This window comes from Talpa occidentalis, unplaced genomic scaffold (assembly GCF_014898055.3).
Source record: "Talpa occidentalis isolate TD23 unplaced genomic scaffold, MPIMG_talOcc4v2.1 talOcc4.5, whole genome shotgun sequence".
Taxonomy (NCBI): Eukaryota; Metazoa; Chordata; class Mammalia; order Eulipotyphla; family Talpidae; genus Talpa; species Talpa occidentalis.
Window position 1 is genome coordinate 68,296,851 of NW_023604861.1, and position 14,989 is coordinate 68,311,839.

Below are 14,989 nucleotides of genomic sequence, written 5' to 3' on the forward strand. Positions count from 1 at the left end.
TGAGGTAGGATAGTACCTTGCCTTCTTTTTATGATTTATTTCTAGTTTGATGCCTTCGTGGTCAGAAAAGATGGTTGGTATGATTTCAATCTTGGTGTATCTGTTGATGTTTGTCTTGTGCCCCAGTATGTGATCTATCCTGGAGAATGATCCGTGTGCGCTTGAGAAAAATGTGTACTCCGTTTTTTTTGGGTTTAGTGTTCTATAGATGTCTGTTAAGCCCAAATGCTCTAGGTCCTTATTTAGAGCTTTAGTTTCTTTACTTATTTTTTGTCTTGTTGATCTATCCATTGTTGATAGTGGTGTGTTGAAGTCTCCCACTACATATGTGTTTTCTCTGATGTCTGTTTTCAGAGAGGACAACAGTTGTCTGATATATTTTGGTGCTCTTTCGTTTGGTGAGTATATGTTAATGAGTGTTATTTCTTCTTGAAGTATTGTCCCCTTAATCATAATGTAGTGACCATTGGGGTCTCTTTTTATTTTTTTGAGTTTGAAGTCTGTTTTATCTGATATAAGTATAGCTGTTCCTGCTTTCTTTTTTGGCCCATTTGCTTGTAGGATTGTTTTCCATCCTTTGACTTTGAGCCTATTTTTATCTTTTGTAGCTAAATGTGTTTCCTGGAGACAGCAAAAGGTTGGGTTTTGTTTCTTAATCCAGGCTGCAACTCTGTGTCTTTTTATTGAAGAGTTTAGTCCATTTACATTTAGAGTTAATATTGATATGTTAGCATCTGTATTTGCCATTATGTTTGTCTTTCCTTTGATTTTATTTATTTATTCTTTTAATAACTTTTTTTTTTTTTTTGGTCTTCTTTCGTTGTTATTCGTCCCTCTGAGGTTCTGGCTTTAGGATTCCTTGTAGTATTTTTTGGAGTGGGGGTTTAGTCACAATGAAATTCCGGAGTTTCTCTTTGTCTGGGAAGGTCCATATTCTTTCTTCATGGAGGAAAGAGAGCTTTGCGGGATAGAGTATTCTTGGTTGGCATCTGTTTTCTTGGAGTCTGTTGACTATGTCCCTCCACTCTCTCCTTGCCCATAGTGTTTCTTCAGAGAAGTCTGATGTCAGCCTGATTGGTTTTCCTTTGAATGTTATCTGTTTCTTCCCTCTTGTCAGCTTCATTATTTTTTCCTTGTCCTGGATTCTTGGGAGCTTTACTATTATGTGTCTTGCTGTGTTTTTCCTTTCGTCATGGAAGTTTGGTGTTCTTCTTGCTTCTTGTATATCAATTTTCAGCTCCTTCTTCTCATTTGGGAAGTTCTCTTCAATTATATCCATGAATATTTTCTCTGTTCCTACATCTCTCTCCTCTCCTTCTGGAATTCCTATAACTCTTATATTTCCTTTCCTCATGGAGTCAGATAGTTCCCGAAGTCTTTCTTCATTCTTTTTCCTTCGTACTTCTCTTTCCTTTTCTGTTTTGGTTCTTTTTATTTCTGTGTCTTCAAGATTACTTATTCGTTCTTCCATTTCATCTATTCTGCTTTCATTGCTTTTCCCAGAGTTCTTTAGTTCCTCCATTAATTCTTTGATCTCCTGCATTTCTCTTACTTCCCTCTTTAGGGACTCAATTTCCTTCTTCTGATCTATCACTTTTTTAATCATGGCAATTTTAAATTCTCTTTCTGGAAGGCTCAGAAGTTCTTCCAAGTTGCTGTCGTTGCAATCTGGGGAGTGGTTTTCTTTTTGTGGTGTGCTTCTTTCCTGAGGAGTTTTTAGGTTGCGTGTGGTTCTTCTACTCCCTACTGTCTGTTTTCTAATTTGTCGTATGCGTTGGGACACTGTGTTGCTCGGACTGACTGACATCTTGGGTGAACTTCTCCGCTCCCCTCTGGCTCTTCCAGGAGCCATCTCTGTCTTCTGGGGGAGCTTTCTGCTGGTTTTAGGCAGTTTTTACTGAAGAAATATCCCTGTTCTCAAATGGCGAAGCGGGATGCAGTCCCTGCGCCTCCGGTTTCAGGCACACTCTTCTGCGCACCCAGTCTGCCCCAGACGTGGGTGCCTGCTCCCTCTGTGGGCTCAGACTGCTGGTCGGAAGGGAGGCCCTTAAACTTTAAAAAAAAATTATTTATTTATTCATACAAGAACTGGGGTACAGGCCAGAGGTGTGTGGGGTGAGAGGATTCACCAGAGACAGAGTGGGGAACAGAACAGGCAGCTTGACTGAAATACACTGCTAGGGGAGCAGCAGGCGAGTCAGGAGAGGTCTGCTGCTCCATGTGGGTAGCTCCCTGGCCGGGGATTGAACTCATGCTGCAGTGGCTGTGCATAGATTCATAGGTTGCATCTTAACCCTTCGCCACCAGGGAGGCCCCCTTAAGACAAATTCTTAACTGGTTTCTGCTTCTGGACCTCAGGGACAACATGGATTCAGGAAATTGTGGACATGATTGAACAGAATGGAGATGTGGAGAAATGTAGGCGAGCCATCATTCAGCACCGCCACCCTTTCATTGAGTGGGCACGGCCTCCCCAACCCTCGGGTAAGTGCTCCTCCCTCACACCCTCCTTGTCTCTCTGTCCTTCTTCCTTCCTCCCTTCATTTCTTTCTTGACTTTATTTTTTTGGAGCAGTATTAGGTTTATTAAAAAAATTAAGAGTGATGTACAGCGATTTCCCATCTACCCCTGCTCCCGCACACTCACAATCCCCATTCTCCCCAGAGAGGTACATTGTTATAATCGATTAACCTACACTGACATGTCATCATTATCCAAGGTCTGCAGCTTACCTTACGGTTCACTCTTGGAGCTGCTGTACATTCTGTGGGCTTAGAAAAATGCATAATGATACATAATACCATTATGGTAGCAGAATATTTTTGCTGTCCTCAAAATCCTCTGTGTTTTATTCATCCCTCTCCACGCCCACCCCCAACTCCCTAGCAACCACCACACTTTTTACTGTCTCTACAAGTTTGCCTTTCCCAGAATATCACTTAATTGGACTCAAACAGTTTGTAGCCTTTTCAGATTGGCTTCTTACATTCAGTAATAAGCACTTCAGTTTCCCCATGTCTTTTAATGGTTTAATAGCTCATTTCTTTTAAATGCTGAGTAACAATTCCATTGTAACACATTTAATTTTTAAGGCAAAAGAAAGTTCTCCTAAAGCTTCTATAGCAGTGAAGCTATTATCAATCGTTCCATTATGAAACACCAGCAGAAAGCCAAGAGGAGAGCAGGATAGGCAGTGATGTGACATTCTGACGGTGTGATGTTGTACTTGTCTGTACAGACCTTTCTTGTTGGCTTACTTTAAAGGTGTGGAAAAAGCCAAAGCAATGCCCCCTCCACGGATATTAAGGACTCACCTTCCCACTCAGTTGTTGCCTCCTTCCTTTTGGGAAAAGAACTGCAAGGTGAGACGGGAACTGCGCCCTGAACACAAGGAATGTGAGTGTCCTGAGGCCACATCCTGCAGGCCTGGATGGAGAGCACCGCAGCCCACGTTCACCTCTCCGTTATCTCTGCAGCAGGAGGCCCTGTCAGCCATGAGGGAAAGTGTAAGGTTGTTCACTCAGCAGGACTCGACAGTTTCAAGACATGAAGGCAAAGGCCAGATGAATGGAGAGAACTAGAAATAGAAGTAGGTCGTGAGCGTTCAGGCCACTTTAGCAAGTCTGGCTGAAAAAGGAAGGGAGAGAACGTGAGCAGGAATTTAGACCATGGGGGTATTCACATATTCAGCCTGTATATTGATCTGAGAGGAAAGAGTAAGGACAAAAACTTGATTGTGTGAAAGGGTAAATAGAGAAACGTTCTTAAGAAGGCCCTTGACCTCACCCACTAGTAAATTTCAGGCTCCTAGTTCTATTTATTCTGGGATTTTATTTATTCTGCACCCCAGGGCCTAATCAGGTCCTGGCATATAGAGGGTATCAAAGATGTGCTTTCTGGATGGGCAGTGAATAAATGGATGTAGACTAAATGAAATTAAATGTTCAAACTAGACTGACATTCAGCCTACTTAGAAAGTGGGGCAACTGTTTTCTTAGAGGTGGTAATGAAGGAAAAGAAGGGCTAAGAAAAAGATGCATTTCCAGGGAACAGCAACTGGAAAAATGAAGACAGAGCTGGGCCTCAGAGGGGTAAAACGAGACTGTAGCTCTCGGGGTGGATTTGATGACCTGGATAATATGAGTTTTAAATGGCTGCACAGAGACAGGGTCAAAGCCTATGGTGCAAAGAACCAGAAAAGTGAGAAAAGTGAGAAGCTGAAGTGAAACCACTGAAGGGCTCTATCCTCAATGGATGGGCAGAGAAGGCAAAGGCAGAGTGAAAACAGAGCCAAGGAGGGGGACAGGGTACTGTTTGTGGGTTCTCACTTGTGTGCTTACAATTGGAAGAGAACAATGGAATTTATTAACAAAGAGAAGATTGGGGAAAACAGAGTTTCTAAGGCTCTGCGGACTCCAAGACCTCAGGCCCTGCCTCTGTCATTGCCTGCAAGGAGCACCTTCGGCCTGAGCCCAGTGTCTCTTAAAAAGAGGCAGGGCCTGAGGTAGCCGCAGTGACTGGGCCACAAATAACTAGCTGTCTCACGCCACATAGTGCCCATAGTGTCTAGTAGGATTTGTTCTGCATGATGTGCAAAATGGTGCTGTCCTTTCAAAGAAAGTCTGGAGTTTGTGGCACACTGGTAAGCAGTGGGCCAGTATCCAACTTGTGGTGGCAACTGGAGGTGATCAAATGTGGAACTGCTGAGGTGACACTGCAGCCACCAGCAGCTGTCTGAAGGTCAGGCTGGATAGTGCCAGACATTGGACCAGGCAGTACTGGATGTGCTAGCACCAGGAGGTGGTGCTGGAGGATCAGAAGCATTGGATAGCTCTCAGCGGTGCCCAGACACAGGGTGCTGGTCACCTGTCAACAGTGCTGGATAACACTAATCAGTAGTGCTGGTCACCAGTGGTCACCAGGAGGCAATGCCAGAGATCAGTGTTACTGTTCAATGTGAGCTGTCGGCCTACATTAACAGCGAACAGCTCTTTGTAAGAAACACCAGGCTCTGGCCTAAGGTGTTCCTCATATGCACTGTTAGAGGCAGGGCCAGAGGCACCTGCAGTGGCTGGGTCTCTGTGAAAGTCTGCAGAGGTCTGGAGGTTTCGAAGTCAGCTAAGGCCTTGGAATCTGCAAAGCCTGCCAAGTCTCTGATTGTCTGCAGAACCTCCAAAGTCTGTGAATGTCTGCAGAGTTCTGTGAAGGTTGTGTGCTGAATTCCATGGGGGTCATCTTCTCAACCTGCTTTGGAGGACTTCTGTTGAATGCTTCTCTTCTGCACTAAGTAAATTCAAGCTGGCTGCTGCCTTCTTCAGGGTTTGCACCCCGCAAACCCTATTGGGCTATTTTTCAATCCTGTTTGATTGCTGCCAGTTAAGCACCAGTCAATTGGCTTCATATTCAACTTGCATAATGAACTTAAACCCTTGAATATAAATGGTGAGCTAAAATCTGATTGGTTCCTTTATCTGGGAACTGATCTGTCCATTAACTATCCTGGCTTCAGATTCAAAAAGAAAAATCCATGCACCTCCCTAAACCCTGCTTGCACTGAGTCAGGGCAGGCTTGTGGGCTCAGTGGGTCTAGAGGCATAGTGGACCTGACACCTCTCAGTGGGCTGGGTATCACAATGCAGGGGGGTCCTAGTGATTGCAGGGCCTCTGCAGCTGGGAGCCCACCTCATTGGCCCTTGCCTGCCAGGGATCTTCCTCCCTGCTGCTTCAGGGAGCTGCAGCACCAGAGCTGCTTCCTAAAGGTTCCAGGCCTTGGTGGTTGCCTCTTGTAGGGAACCCAGGACTGGTTTGCTTTGGAGCAGGGCTGCCATTGCTGCTGCAGCATGCCCTCCACCCTCCACTCCACCACTCTCCCTTGGGGGCTGCCTAGGGCTGCCAGCAGGAGGTGCATGTTGGAGCTGAATGCTTGTACTGGGGGTGGCAGGCGGAAACACCCACCTCTGCTGCCATTGCCCTGCAGCTTCTGTGTAGCCTGGGCATTGCAGGCACAGTGCAGTGCTAGTGCCGCAGGCTGAAAACCCCACCTGCTTTCAGAGCCTGCCACCTCTGGCTGCAAGGCTGAAAGTCCTGGGGTGGGGGAGGGGCTGTCTGTAGGCAGTGCTCTAAGGGCAGTGCTCTCAGGCAAAGCTGCCCTGGCTGCTTGGCTCAGGGCCACTGCAACAACAGCACAGCACATTGCAAGAGGCCTGGGCGGTCTCAGAATGCAGGGATTGCTGCACAGAGCTGTAAAACAGTGAGGGTTTTAAGGTCTTTTCCCCTTTTTAGAGGGAGGGGTCCCTCTTAATTATGCATAGCTGCTCCTGTCACTCCTCTTGATTCCATGACTAATTGGACCAAACCCTCTGTCCCTCTTTTGGAGTCTGGAGAGACTGTAATTAAAAGACTCTTGCCAGACTCCCCAGACCTACAGACCTTTTCTGGTCCTTGAAAGAAAGTGATAACCACAGCTGGACTGTGGGAAGGTGGAAATGCAGCTGTGCTCCTCTCCGGGAGAGTGAAGCCCTTTTCTATGCTAATACCTAGTGGCTCAATCGAAGTGAAGTCTGTGGAAATCCACTTTCTAATTCCATCTGTATTTCTCTTATTACCCCAAAGTTCCTTTATGTAGCTCGAAACGCCAAAGACTGCATGGTTTCCTACTATCATTTCCAAAGGATGAATCAAATGCTGCCTGATCCTGGTACTTGGGAGGAGTATTATGAAACCTTCATCAGTGGAAAAGGTAAAGGCTAACCCTCCATCTCTTTGGCTGTCCCCTAAGCACAACATAGTACTTTGGTTTCCCTGTGGGAAACCATGTTTTGTGCCCCTCTAGGCATGTCCTCCATGCCCTGTGAATACCCACAACCCTAGCAGGCAGCTTCCATTCCACTCAAGAGCCTTCATTCTGGGTCTCCTGACCTGCAGAGTCACCCTCGTTTCAAATAGTATTCCTGTCCCTAGACGAGGGCATATATGGTTGCCTCAATAAACGTGGAGCTACTACAAGTAGCATGTTGGGATAAGTTACTCAATGGCTTCTCAAATCAAACAGATTATGACTTTTGGGATATATCTGACCCAGAATTTGTTTCTCTCTCTCCAGAACACTTCAGGTAAATAAAATTCTTAACTATGGGGCAGTTTTGTATGATCCTCATACAGAACTCTTTGTTCTGTTACAGTGGGCTGGGGTTCCTGGTTTGACCATGTCAGAGGATGGTGGGAGAGGAAAGACAGATACCGGATTCTCTTCCTCTTCTATGAGGACATAAAGAGGGTGAGTAAAGGCCCTTCAGAAGAAACACGTCCGACGAAGGTGCAGAGAAATATCAAGGGTCTTCAGGGTGGAACTAACTTCTGGGAGGGCTGTTTTGAAGAATTTAAGTGTTCTTCTGATACCCTCTTTCATTCCAATGCAATTTTATCTTCACCATAGGACCCAAAGCATGAAATTCAGAAGGTGATGAAGTTCATGGGAAAGAATCTGGATGAAAAAGTGCTAGATAAAATTGTCCAGGAGACATCATTTGAGAAAATGAAAGAAAATCCCATGACAAATCGTTCTACAGTTCCCAAATCTGTCCTGGACCAGTCTGTTTCCCCCTTCATGAGAAAAGGTTTGTGAGTCCTCAAGTTTTATGAAAATAAGTATAAATCAAATACTCAGTTTTTCTAGTAACATAGGGCCTGCCTCTTAGCAAGAAGATATTATGTTTTACTAATTCCAAGATAACACATATAGACCGTTTGTAATATCTTCTTTTTTTTTTTTTTTTTTTTTTGTTTGTTTGTAATATCTTCTACCAAAAAGGTGGGGGATTCGATCATGTTCTAAAAGAGAGCTCTTTGAAGGACTTAGTTGCAAGGAACAGAGTCCTTTAGCTACCTCCAATACCAGGGACTTGTCATAAGAATTCTAGTGGAGTAACAGGAGAATGCGGTCCGGTAAATAAGGAGCAGGAATGACTGGCTCATACCAGATGAGGATTACTGGAAAATGTCTGGGACTGCAGCATCAGGAGGAGTGTGTACTTGCTTTGCTCAAAGGCTCCCCCACTCACAGAACTCAGCCACTCTCCCCAGATCTGCGAGGAATGCCTTTCTCAGCTGACCAGCTTCCTGTCTCTCTACCCCTTATGCTTTATTTCTCCTTTACAGTTTCTACTGACTTTTTTTTAAAAAAGATTTGATGCTTTTTTTTTAGATTTATTTATTTATTCATACAAGAACCGGGATACAAGACAGATGAGCGGAAGGGTGAGAGAATTCACCAGAGACAGAGCAGGGAGCAGAACAGGAAGATGAACCAACAACACTGCTGAGGGGAGCAGCGGGCGAGGCAGAAGAGGTCTGCTGCACCATGTGGGTTTCTCCCTGGCCGGCCAGGAATCGAACCCACCCTGCAGAGGCTGCTGACAGCCTCACAGCATGGCGCTCAACCCTCTGCGCCACCAGGGAGGCCCTGCATGATTATTTTAACTGCAACGACTTGTGAAAACTGCCTAATTCTTTTAATTTTTCTTAGTTTCAATTCCTAAAAGAGGAATTCTTATGGGGTCAGCTAATATTTTAAGGGAAAAAAGTTCAACACTCTTTAATTAATTTTAATTTTAAAATTAAAAAAAAACAAAAAAACACATAAAAAAAATTTATGTGTTTCATATTCCAGTCTACAATACCATTCTGTGCTACTGAAATAAACCAAGCAATTCTATTTTCTTTTCTCTTCAGATAATTAATTTTTACATGTTACTGAAAAACTAGATCAATATAGAATTTCATATACATGTATATATATGTATGTTGTTGTGTATATATGTATATAGGTATGTGTATATATGTGGATTCCCCAGCTCTCTTTGATCTCCAGATATTGTCTTGGTGCCCAGAGTTCCTGGTGGTCAAGCTAAAATGTAGAGTCAGGCAGGGGTCCTCACACTAGAACAAAAGTCTCGGTGTGAGGAACATACTGGAAAACCAGTGTCTGATGAAAACAGCAGGCAGACATAATGGCCAGATTAGCATAAGCAGCTAGACTACATTGACCAAAGTTAAGTGTAAACAGGGACTAGAGATAGGATGTTTTGATCAGCAGCAACAATGGAGCTCCCCGACTCCAAACCCCCAGCCAACAGCCCCTATTCACTCTCCCCTAGCTTGTGCCTGACAGTTTTGCACCCTAAATCCCTAAATCCACATCCCCACCACCCACATTCCTCCACACATTCCTCCACATATTTGCCCACCTTCCCTAAACCTAATCCCCAATAAATGTGATACTGCCCTGTATATAGGTGCCATAGTCCCTGAGTTGTAAGTCCCTCTAGATCTATCTCTCTTTCTTTTTCTCTCTCTCTCCCTCTCTCCCTCTCCTCACACACTTCTTGGTCTTTGAGTTGTCTTTCCTCCATGCTGCTCTGCTCCCAAAGCTGCTGCCCGGCGAGGACACACACACACACACACACAGAGTCCCTTCACCAAAACTCTGCTTCCAAGTAGTAACTGCCAAGTAGAGAAGTCTGCTTCTCTCTGTTTTATAAACACGGACTTTTCTCTCACAACAGTGGGACCATGGTGTCCTTTGCAACTTCTCCTCCTCCCCCATTTTCACTTCCTCTTCTTCCTTCTCCTCTCTCCTTCACAGTGACTAAAAAAAAATTATGTGTTTCATATTCCAGTCTATAATACCATTCTGTGCTACTGAAATAAACCAAACAATTCTATTTTCTTTTCTCTTCAGATAATCAATAATGATGATTTGCAAGCGGTCCTTCTTCAGACTTGTACACACCTATCTTTCTATACATACCTTTCCCCCCAGGCTGATACTTACTCCAACAAAATCAGATACTTACTCCAACTTATCAGAATATCAGGCATCCCTCCAGGGCAAGGCATGTAAGTCCTTGTAGCTCACTGTTTTGAGTGGTTTCATGGACTCTTCATAATTCCTCAGCTATTTCCCAATGATAGACATTACAGTTATTCTTTTTATTTTTTTGTCTTTATGAATAATGTTACAGGAACATATTTGTGCATATGTTCTTCTATTCCAACAACTTCATTTCATTTTTTTTTAAAGATTTATTTATTTATGTATACAAGCACTGGGTACAGTCAGAAGCGCGGGAGAGTGAGAGAATTCACGAGCCAGACTGGGGAACAGAACAGGCAGATCAATGAAGTACACTGGTGAGGGGAGCAGCAGGCGTGGGAGGAGAGGTCTGTCACATCATGTGGGACCCTCGCTAGCGGCTGGGGATCCAACCGGCACTGCAGAGGCTGCGGGCAGCTTCAGAGCCCAGCGTTCCACCACTCTGCCACCAGGGGAGGCCCCCAACAACTTCATTTCTGTGGCATAATTTTCCAGAAAAAGTATAGGTGGGACAAAGGGCATTTTCACTCTTAAAATTATTTTAATAGCTATAACTTGGTAAAAAAGGGAATTTCATTCACATTTCCCCCCAAGTCTTTTTATTGTGTTAGAATTTACATACAAAATATGCACAGTTCAAGCTTTGATAACTGTATGTACCCATATAACCAGTAACCCAAGTGATTCATTAAATATTTTCATCACCCCAGAAATTTCCTGCTCATGCCTTCTAATCCATCTCCATTCCCAGAGAACTATTGTTCTAATTTTTATAACTATCCATTGATTTTGCTGTTCTTGGATTTCATGTAAATGAAATCATACACTATGGGTAGTTGACCCTCTCCCAGGGAAAAATCTCATATAACTTTTGACTTCTCAAAAATCAATTAGTAATCCCTTGGTATCCATGGAGGAATGATTTCTGGGCCTCTGTGGATACCAAAATCTGCAATGTTCAAGTGCTTTAAAGTCAACTCTCCATCTGTGGGTTTAACCAGCTGACATCCATGGTAGGTTGAGTCCATGAATGCGAACACTACAAATATGTATTTACTGAAAAAAAGAATCCATATGTATGTGGACCTGCGCAGTTAAAACTTAAGTTACTCAAGCGTCAATTGTACTTTCTTGGGTCTGGTGTCTTTGCTCAGTAATGTTTTGAGATTTGTCCATCTAGCTGAGTGTCAATTATTCATTTTCACTTCTGTGTAACAGTCTATCATGTGAATATTCCTCAATGGGACTAGGTCACCAGCTCTTCTGGGTCAATGTATACCTTCTTCATCAGTCCACCAAGCACCCTGGGGCCACTTAAAGCAGAGTATTGCAACAAGGGGGTAGTGCCTGTGTGTTTCCAGGCATGCCGCTTCTTTAGTTAGGCCACTGACAATTTCAATCAGTGACACCCCCATCTGAACTTTCTTCTCTAGGAACTGTGGGAGACTGGAAAAACCATTTCACTGTGGCACAGAATGAAAGATTTGATGAAATCTATAAGAAAAAGGTGGAAGGAAACCCAATCTTCCCAAACTTCTGCATGGAGCTCTGAGTGAGACGTAAATTAGCTGGATGGCAAGAATGCAACTCATCTTCAGTCTTCCATCCCAGCCTGAAGAATCTCTGAAAGCACCTTGCAAATATACATGATTGTGGTACTGCCCCTCTCTGTGATAGTTAACAACATGTAACAACTTTGTCTTTAAAAAGATCATGTCTAATGCTTGTCTTCTTAACCATTCTTTCCAAAGCAAGAAATAAAGTGGTTTAATAAGCTAAGTAAAATGCAAGATAGTAATACTACAAAGTTGCTTGTATTCTGAAAAATCCACCCTGGTTTTCTAATATGTAGTGTAATAATGCCTTGAAAAATGTATGGAAATAGTAGGCTATATCTACATTAATAATATAAAATTTCTGATAATGGCCATTTGAGGGCCTCCCATTGTGCTAAGTTCTGGGGTTCCCCTGATTGCAATGGGAAAGGACAATTTGAAGACTCTCCTGGTTTAGCCAGCCCTGAGGAAATGTGTTCTTAGTGCCTCCCCTAGTGATGGATGGTGAATAAAAGGAAAGGGCACAGGGAAGAGATGCCAGAAGAGCAGAAAAGAGTCAGTCATAGTGCTAGGTTGCATAGAGAACAGAATGGTAAGAGTGGTCTTTGGGAGGCCTCAATTGTATTCCAGTAAAAGCAGAAAATAGCAGACAGGGAGCAGCAAAGCCAGCCCAAATATAGTTGTTGGGCTTGGAGATGGTTTAGACTTCAATACCATGCCCTCTAGGGAGACCCCTTGTCAATAGATGGGCACTAATTTGAAGCTCACATACATATGATTAAAACTCAGTTATAACCAAATTGTTTAGAATTAGGTCACAGGGGTATATTACCACTGACACTATTTAGAATTTCCAGAGGAAAGTGATAATAAAAAGAAGGCTGAATTTTAGTTGCTTAAGAACCCTCTATTACCTGCTCACCAGTGAACTCTCCAACAGCACTCAGCTCTATTTGAAATATGCCCTCCTTCCTGTAGTCATTCAAGCATGCATTCATTCATTCAACAAGTATTTTCTGAACACATGCTGTGTATCAGATACTGCACTAGGTGTTGGGTGTAAAATGTTGAATAAGAATTGGATTCAAACACATGAGTAAATTGACAAGTAGATACAGAGTAACAGAGGTTCAGCTGGGGGAATATGGAAGCAGTGAAAGGGTGTCTAGCTTGGCTTAACTGCCCAACAACAGACAATTGGATCAAGAAGATATGGTACATCCACACTATGGGGTAAGATTCAGTAATAAAGAAATTGAAATGCAGCCATTTACACCAAAATGGAGTTTGGGGGAATTTTGTATAGTAAAGTAAATCAGAAAGACAAAGACAAATATTGGACATTTACATAATGAATAAATTGACAAAGTAAAGGACCTACAGAAACCAGTGCACATTACTAAATACAGTGAAGACTCTAGTTTTAGAGGGGGGGGGAGTCAGAAAGGGTGGTGGGGCAAAAAGTTCCCAAGGGAGTTCAGATGTACAGCCAGGATTGAGAACCACTTGTTTACATTTTTGCTCCCATTTAACTGTTAAGGCTAGAAACCAGGTATCCAAATGTCCAAAACTCCTTGCTTAAGTGAGGAATCATGACAAATAGGTTGTTGTTATTTTTAATGAAAAAACTATGGAGAAAATAGAAAGTAAATAGGAGATTTGGAAGAAGAGGTGAAAAAAAAAGAGAAAAAGCAGCAGTCTCTTGAATGTTCCAATACTGAAGGATTATTACTTTCTGCATTGATCTGATCTCTCTATCTCAGTTTTCCAGCTGTAAAAAAAGAAGAGTGTTTAATTTCTGGCAAACTGTTCAATGAATAGATAAGAGAACAAAGAAAAAATAATAAAACATGAACTGTGAGGTATAAAAATTTTTGTTTGGTAAGTGTAGTTTTGTTCACACAGGAAATACTTCACTGATTTTGAATAATACCTTCAAAATTGAAATTCTTCTCTGTTAATTATTTTTTTTTAAACTCAAGAATGAACCAGGAAAATTTTATAATTCAGTAATTTTCCCCCTCAGGTGCTTGCCCTTTGTCCACTTTATTTAAAAAATCAAGTTGTAAATTTTTATTGCAAATTAAAATCTCAAATTGGCCATATATGAAACAATTTAAAAACATTTAAAGGTGTATTAGGAAAAACCAAGCTTTTACCAAAAAAGCCATGTTTGTCTCTCTGAAAAGAGATATCTTTAGGTAAAAGTAATAAAACATTCAGGCTGCATAGATAGTGTGGATTTATCTGGTCAATAGTGAAAAGCAGGTGCTTCATATCTTCTGCTCCAATCTTTTCATTTCTTATAGTTGGAATTTCCTGTTCACTTCTTGTTGGATGACTAAACTGGAAGATGGTAGCGGGGGGTAATGGACATTTTCTCAGTCCCCACATGGCTCCGGGAGGTTGAATTCTCAGCTCATGAATCTGCCTCTTTGTCTCTTCGCCATATGTTTAGGGCTTTCTAGACAACTTTGTCAGTAATTGAAGCTGTGAGGTGGCTGCTGACCTTAAATATCATCCCCTTAATTTTCCTTATCTTATTTGGAATTGCCTTATTCTGTTGGCTGTCTGGATAGAAAAATCCCTGCAGGGTCATGGTTATAATCCCATATATATTCTGTGTCACTTGTCTACTTGTTCTGTCCCTGGTTGTCAGCATTCTCCATGTTTTTTAGAAAATAAGACGAAACATGAAATGCTAGATTAGGACTACACAAATCATGCCAAATTTACATAGCAATCATTATTGAGCACTCCATCTCTTCTCTGACAAGAGGAAGTATGTTTCTTTAAATTCCACATATGAGTAATATCATCTAGTATTTGTCTTTTCCCTTCAGTCTCATTTCACTCAGCATAATCAACTCCAGTTCCATATGTGTTGTCACAAATTGCAAGAATATGCTTTTTTTAAGGGCTAAGCAATGTTCTATTATGTAAATACATCACATCTTCTTCATCCACTCGTCTGTCATTAGGCAATGAGGTTGGTTTCCATAGCTTGGCTATTGATTCTAACTGTGCTGCAGTGAACATAGGAGTGCATAGGACCCTTCAAATTAGTGTTTTTGTATTCTTTGGGTAGATAGTTAGGAGTGGAATTGCTGGATCACAGAGTAGATCTATTTTTAATGTTTTGAAGAACTTTCATACATTTGCCATAGAGGTGGACTAGTCTTTATTCCCACCCACAATGTACCAGGGTTCATTTTCCTCCACACCTTCACATTTCTTGCTTCTATTTCTTTTATATGGGTCATTCTTGCTGCTATGAGGTGATATCACATTCCAGTTGTTACTTAAATTTCCCTGATAATAATCATATGTCCTTTTGAGAGAAGAGTCTATTTAGATCTTCTATCTACTTTTTGACTAAGTATTTTCTTTTCTGTTGAGTTATATGAGGTCTCTGTAATAACTTGGATATTAACCCCTTGTTAGAGCTATGATGTGTAAAACTTTCCTCTCATTTAGTAGGGTGTCTTTTTATTTTAATGATAGTTTCTTTCACTCTGCCCATTTTTTTTTAATTTTAGGAAGTCCCATTGTTAATTTT

The 14,989-nt window shown here is 42.2% G+C and overlaps 1 protein-coding gene across 1 annotated transcript; it reads left to right on the forward strand.

Moving 5' to 3' along the window:
• The first annotated feature begins 922 nt into the window (after positions 1–922).
• Positions 923–11,659, forward strand: LOC119258553 (sulfotransferase 1C2). The gene is made up of 7 exons (XM_054701533.1): positions 923–981; positions 2,359–2,484; positions 3,265–3,362; positions 6,613–6,739; positions 7,182–7,276; positions 7,436–7,616; positions 11,308–11,659. Exons 2-7 carry the CDS (start codon positions 2,388–2,390, stop codon positions 11,424–11,426), a joined length of 717 nt encoding a protein of 238 aa, XP_054557508.1. The 5' UTR covers positions 923–981; positions 2,359–2,387; the 3' UTR covers positions 11,427–11,659.
• The last annotated feature ends 3,330 nt before the right edge of the window (positions 11,660–14,989 follow it).

Bases quoted from the DNA above. Each gene is read 5' to 3' on its own strand.
- LOC119258553 (XM_054701533.1), top strand. From the start codon at position 2,388: ATGATTGAACAGAATGGAGATGTGGAGAAATGTAGGCGAGCCATCATT. The intron at 7,277-7,435 runs GTGAGTAAAGGC...TCTTCACCATAG, and splicing joins TCTATGAGGACATAAAGAGG to GACCCAAAGCATGAAATTCA. The intron at 7,617-11,307 runs GTTTGTGAGTCC...TTTCTTCTCTAG, and splicing joins TTCCCCCTTCATGAGAAAAG to GAACTGTGGGAGACTGGAAA.